The sequence below is a fragment of the Poecilia formosa genome, unplaced genomic scaffold, assembly GCF_000485575.1.
Source record: "Poecilia formosa unplaced genomic scaffold, Poecilia_formosa-5.1.2 Scaffold67, whole genome shotgun sequence".
Classification (NCBI taxonomy): domain Eukaryota; kingdom Metazoa; phylum Chordata; class Actinopteri; order Cyprinodontiformes; family Poeciliidae; genus Poecilia; species Poecilia formosa.
The window spans coordinates 1784729-1791423 of record NW_006800006.1 but is presented as its reverse complement, the minus strand read 5'-3'; the positions used below and the strand labels follow the sequence as shown (position 1 = coordinate 1791423).

The 6695-nt window shown below is 42.0% G+C and overlaps 1 protein-coding gene across 2 annotated transcripts in view; it reads left to right on the top strand.

The window, feature by feature from the left end:
- Nucleotides 1-6695, top strand: part of LOC103140030 (protein zyg-11 homolog) — a 13047-nt gene continuing 6352 nt past the window's right edge. Inside the window, exons 1-5 of one of the 2 annotated variants that reach the window (XM_016672850.1) lie at nt 1-206; nt 1296-1461; nt 1798-2600; nt 3329-3469; nt 5006-5182. In XM_016672850.1, coding sequence (XP_016528336.1) covers nt 204-206; nt 1296-1461; nt 1798-2600; nt 3329-3469; nt 5006-5182 — 1290 coding nt within the window. In that variant the 5' untranslated portion in view covers nt 1-203. The remainder of the gene's footprint in view (nt 207-1295; nt 1462-1797; nt 2601-3328; nt 3470-5005; nt 5183-6695) is intronic. The other variant, XM_007554955.2, reaches the window with a different exon arrangement.

Genomic DNA, 6695 nt, shown 5'->3' with positions numbered 1-6695 from the left:
TGACAGCGGACACTCCGTAAACAACGGCCGCGACTTAAATCAAAACAGAGGGAGGATTTTTGTCACTTAGATATTTATTTTACCTGTCTCGTCAGCAAGCTGCAGCACACTTGTAACAATAATTGTTTCGAAAAAAGCTATTGTTATTTGTAAGCTGTTCACATTTTTTCTGACGACTTTACTTTTTTTTTTACTTTCCGGAAATGGTGAGTTTGACAGCCTTATTAGTTATGAGAAATGTTGCCGACTGTTTAATGTGTGTGCTCGTTGTCAAGGTAACAAGCGCCCTGTCATGTAGTGTGCAGCGGTAGGACCACTTGCCTCGGTCCACTTTGCCAGAGATTAGGTGGTTCAGACGGGCTTTGCTTGTTCTGCTGCGGATAAAATTAGCCTCCTGCAGCGTTAGAGATCCTCTGTCACTGAGCCCTAAGCGGGAAACCCGGGGGGAGACAGTCACGGTTGATTTGTAGACTGTTTTATACGTGTTTTATATATAATAAAATCCTGTCCACCCACAGACAGTTCACATGAGGTCAGTTTGTACCCTCAAATTACAGCAAATATAGCCTCAATGCACTTTGTAGTCAAATAAGGACTTGTATAGAAGTCAACAGAAATAATAAAATAAAATAAAATTAAATTAAATTAAATTTAAAAAAAATCAGATTATAGGCCCAGGTATCTGTTGCTGGAAGAATGACATCAATCCAAGTATCCACAGGTTCGTTCAGTGAAGTTGAGAAGTTTAAGAAGAATATTGATGTCTGATAAATCTAATAATCTCTGAGCTTTTTTGATTAGTGATTAGGGTAAAGTTTAGGATTTCTTTGGTACGGAAATGTCAAGAGCATATCAGCCATTCATCCAGGATGGGGATGTACCCATATGAAAATTCTTTGACAGTCACTCTACTATTCACAGTCCGAGTTGACAACAAACCATTTCTTTTGTATTTTTTGTGGCCCCTCTTGAACTATTTGTTCACTCTAGAACCAATCTCAGTGATACTAGGACAACCTCTATCTATTAATCTTTAATTTAAAAAAAAGCAAAGCACTTATTCAACATCTTGCAGATCTGAGTGATTTTCCTAACTTTGAGTCAACGCAGTGAATTTTCATCCTGTTGTACACATACAAGACAGGAGATATGCTGAAGACGTCTCACACACCATCAACGCACATAACAAGACAGTGTTGACAGCAGAATCTATTTTACTTCTTGGACTTTTCACATAATTTCATTGTTTATCCAGCAGGATGCATCATCTGATTACTTTTCGATGTGTGCTGCAGGATGGCGAGGGCCCCCAGACGTTGTGTGACCTCTGCTTGGCTCAGGTGTGCAGCAGATTAGATGCTTTGTGCAGGAAGGGAGCAGACGGTTCAATGAGCCTCATCTGGGCCCCACTGTTCCCACAGGAACTGGCTGACCAACTGCTGCAAAAGATGGCAACCAAAGGTATGAAGGGGAGCTTTAAAACTAACAACATCAAGTCCAGGAAATGAGGGAAGCAGCTGCCAAGGGAGAGCACTTTCTTCATAAATTTAGCAAAGGCAATCATTAGTTCAGAAACTGACCTGAGGTTGAATCTTCCTCCTTTGCGGAAGAATTAGCCTTGTAAAAAAAATAATAAAAAAAGCTAATCAGATGATTCCTGTGGTTTTTCGCCCACAAGCAGGTTGAGGAATTCCAGGCTGAAATTGTTGGAAAAGTTCACTGCACAAACATTATGGAAGACTAAACTGAGGCTTCTTTTTCCTACAATGTCTCCCTTTTTGCTCCTCTCTCCTCCAGGAATGCTGAATGACACAACTGTTGGGATTTTCCGAAACAGCGAGAAGCTCCGCCTGCGCAGCGCCTCCATCCGCTACTGTAAGGTGTCCGCCAAGGCTTTCCGCCTGGCCCTCTGCCCTCACCGGCTCCTGGAGCTAGACGCCTCCTGGGTCCCCGGTGATCTCACGGGGGCTGATGTCATCTCAGGCCTGGCCTCCAACCCAGATTGCAGGGCTAGTCTGCAGATGTTGACCCTCAATGGCTTGAGTATGAACTTGGGGACTCTGGAAGAGGACGGTGGGGTGTGCGTTGGCTTTAGTTCCCTGCAGGGCCTCAAGACGATCCACCTTGTCAACACAGATCTAACAGATGATATCCTTGAGGATATTTGTTCTCTACCCCGGCTGGAGACTTTGGATATCTCCTGTAGCTCTGTGACTGAATTGAATGCGCTCCTTAAATGTAAAAACACACTGAGATCCCTCATTGCCCACCGGCTGTACCGACTTGACACGACTCCTGTCAGGTTGCTCTTTATCTTCACCCAACTTCACGCTCTTAGGCATCTGGACTTCTCGTACAACCACTTTGCCAACGATGACAGCGAAAGGAGGGCCAACGGAGACGAGGCAGTGAGGCAGCTTCTGGAATCGGGTCCACAGATTCTCCCGTCGCTCGTCTCTTTAGATATCTCAGGAAGGAAACCGATCGATGACTCGGTGCTCAGAGGCTTTGTGGAGTCCAGGAGCGGCCTCATCTTTCTCGGCCTGCTTGCCACTGGACTTAGTTCCTCTCCTGTTCTATCTTCACACGAAAACCTAAAAGTAAGCAGCCGGTTTCTGGTGTCAAGCATTCGGTATTAGAGCAGGGCTTTTCAAAGTGTGGGGTGTACTTTCCACCATGACACGGGGGAAAGAAATGCATGGGGACAAGTGATTGGAAACATTTAGCCAACTTCAGTAAGCCTATCCCAGAGACATAATGTATAGATTGATTACCTAAAGCTAAGCACTTTAGGTATAAACATCCATAGACTAAAGTAAAGCTAAGTTTATTGTTGCTGCATTGAACTGGGCACTACCTTTTACTCACGCTGGACGATTTGGAAGGTGCATCATGCTCTGTAATAAGTTTAAAGGGGCAGTATTATGTAAAATGATGGTTTTTGAGGGAATAACATGTTATAATGTTATTCCCTAGTCAAAAACATAACTGGGGTGTTACCATGATTCTTTCATGTTTGCTTGAGAAATCCTTTAATCTTCCATGGCAACCATTTGGCTGTGCAAAACACCTGGGTGGACCGAGCTTCGCCTTCGAGGCTCAGCTTCTCCTCAGGCAGGCGCAGACGTGTTTTTCATTTTTGATTTCGGCTCGGACACAGTTTGAAAAGCCCCTGTTTTAGAGCAATCCGAAAAATCCAAAGGTTCCGTTAGGAGAAGGTTGATTCATGCATAAGCTTGTGGTTTATTTTGGACCCGAGGCTCTGTATACTCTCTGAATATGACCATTGTGTTTGCGGACTCTCTGCCGATCTGCTGTGTGTGCTCAGGTAACTGGAGAAGCTAATGAGAAGCAGCTCTGGGAGGCACTCCGAAGGTACAGAGAGAGGGAGTGTTTCGTAAAAGAGGCCCTCATCCATCTCTACCATCTGACTTCTGACACTGACAAACCGCAGCCGGACATGCTGAAGGTTCGGCGGCCTTGTTACTTCACTTACCGTTTTATTCTTCATTTCAGCAGTGTTTTATTACATTTTATTTAATATGAGATAGTTATCTCCAAAAGTCATCTATAGGCATTTTTCAGTTGTTGATCTTAAATTATATTATTTCACATTGGTGTGTAACAGGAGATGCATCTCTGATTAAATGCCATATATTAAGGATAAAGCTATATCCATTCTGCTGTTTAACTTTTTGAAAGAACCTCAAAATTCTGAACTATCCCTTAATTTCCATTAACATTTCATAAATTCAGATTAAAAAAAAGCTAAAATTATTTATTTATTTTTTATTATTTTTTTTTGGTGCTGTCCAAAGGAGCATCAGCCTTCCAAGGTCTTCAAACGGATCACAGACCACATTTTTATGTTTGGCAGGCCAAAAATCGAGAAATGAATGTGCAATGAAACGACAACGCAGTTCTTGACCTTTTATTAATTCTGTGTGGAATAAGTGAAGCTTTAGAAATATGCAACCTAGCAGCTGCGATACATTTACATATAATGTGTCAAAACTACACCGAGAGCAGAAGACTTCAGACAAGCAGGATGAATAAAATGTCTTAATTCTTCTAAGACATTAGTTCTTCTAGAACTCGGTTTTATTGTGATTATACCTGTCACATATTATACATGTGACAGGTATAATATTCTTTATACCTGTCACATGTAGAGATAAAATGTGGTAAAATGCTTATTTGCTTTTCGTGTTGGTTCTATAAATCAGTCATGATTCTCAGTACTTGACCAATTCTGCTGGTGTTTGAATTCATGATAATAAACACACTGGTGTAAGTTGCACATACAACTGCAGTCAGGAGCATAGAGCACAACAGTTGTGTATCTTTGGTTAGACTTGATTCCCAAATTCAGCTTTACACTTTCACAAGGGCAAAAATCAAACGTATCTGTCAGTTCACAGTTAGTTTTCGTCCGTGTGCAGTCGATGTGGAGTTAGCACCCCCTGCTTGTTGTTGAGAATAGAGAGTCAAGGTCATGTGCTTTGTGTTGGACTCGCACAGCATTTCATCTCGCTTTGGAATCTCAGAGAATTTCTTTTTGTTTTTGTACAGAAGGAGCAGCTTCTAACACGTGGCAATACAGCTGAAATGTGGGGGAAAAAACGCGACATTCCACAACCGAAAGTTGAGTCAGTTTTTTGGTGGAAAAGCATCAAAATTAGACAGTTTTTTTTTTTCTTATTTTCCAATACTTCTGGAAGCCATCTCAGTCCAAACATATGCTGAGCGCTGAGGGACCTCGGTGTTCTAATTACTGTGCTTAGCAGTGATTGCAGAGAGGAGGTGCTGAGATAAGTGGTACAGTCCAGCTGCTCCAGCTGGCCCGGTGAACGGCTCTTTGCTTCTGGAAGGTTACATGCTAATTCCTGGCCTCCAGTTGTTCCAGACAGTTTTCCAGCAATAGCAGCAGCATAGATGGCAATCTGTCGTCAAGAATACCTTTTTATTTATTTATTTATTTATTTATTTATTTATTTCCCTGCAGTTGGTGGTGGAAGCCATGCGGAGCCACCCAGAGTCTCCGCATGTCCACCTGTTGGCCACAGCGTGTGTGTTTAACCTGACCACCCGGGACCTGGCAGAGGTCATGCCCGTCAGGCTCATGAGCGCCACGGTAACCCAGCTGCTGCACGCCATGGAGACCTTCCCTAACATCCAGCAGGTGAAGTCAAACACTAATTTTTATGATTTCAAACGTAATCATGAATCTAACTGACATAAACATTTAGCGCAGTGGTTTACTTTAGGCAGAGTTAGATAGTAACTTGCTTTAGTTACTTGAGTAACTTATTCTTTGGGGGGAAAAAATTAATTCTAGGGATATATATCAGTGACGTGCGGTCAGGGGAGGCAGGTGAGGCAGAGCCTCCCCTGTCGTCATGGAAAAATAATATATAATAATAAAATCATTTATATTGCTATTTTCACCCTGTGGTTTGTACTATAAAGTATCTATTTTTTACTCAGCTTAACCAATTCTGATGATTTTGTCTTCAAAATCGCTGGATTTTCGCATTTTCCCATTCAAATGCTCAGAAGCGAAGCCGGTGAGGCAGCAGCGAGCTGAGCCTCACCTGGGATTGCGCAACCTGTCGCTAACTGCACTGGCTGCCATTCTATAGGGGCATGTTCGTCCTGTCTGTACGCCAGCAATAAAATGGCTAAAAAACATTTAATATATGGTCTGATTTTCCATAATTTCGCTTATGTATATAATGTACAGTGTTTTTTTGTCACCAACTGTGTGTGTATCGTGTTTTGTGTGCGGAGGAGCGATCAGAAACGGCAGAAAACAGACTCCAGGGGAGGCAGGCAGTTCTCTTGCCTTATGGCAGGGGGCGCTCATGATCCCAGATATTGTGACTGCACAACTGCAGAGTAAGACACAGTGAGCTAGCCATGGAGCTAGCCACACAGTAAATAAGTAAAGTACAGCGATATATTTATTTTCTCCTCTCTTCCGACGTCAACATGAAAGACTACATTTCTAAACTTAAACAGTTTTCTAAAGTGGATTTTCAATTGAAGCAGGAGATAATAACTAAAGGAAGACCAACACCGGAGCTGAAAGTTTTGCTTCGAGACAGTTTGATGATTCTCAAACGGAGTAGAAAAGACATGGTGAGGATAGACTTGGCTTTGGATGAACGGATATTTTTGTGCAGAATTAGCGGAGCATGGATTTCATTGATACATATCAATGAAATCCATTGATACATATTATTTAGATTACTGGAATCTAAATAATTCAGTAAATTAGAAGCGGTAGCTAATCTACCACAGTAATTATTTATTAATTAAACATTAAGCCTAAAACATACTACAACAACAGACTGGATGTTCTGTTCTGTGTGCAAAATTCTTGAATGTTTTTTGGTGTTAAATCCTAAAATATGAAGTGGCATTGTTGTCAGTTGCTATGGCAACGAATCTGCGTAGCTTGGTGAATACAGATAACTGCTGTGTGGATCATAGCACAAAATCAATACCTACATTTCTAAGTTTCACTGAGTTAACGCGGCTATGGATGGCATGTAAAAGATTAGTCTTTTTGCCCTCCAGCCTTGTATGCTTGCGCGAAATTTCCGTACAATAACATGCATGGTGTCTAAGTGTTAAGTCAGTGCCTCACCAGCAGTGAACCTCACCGCACATCACTGATATATATATATATC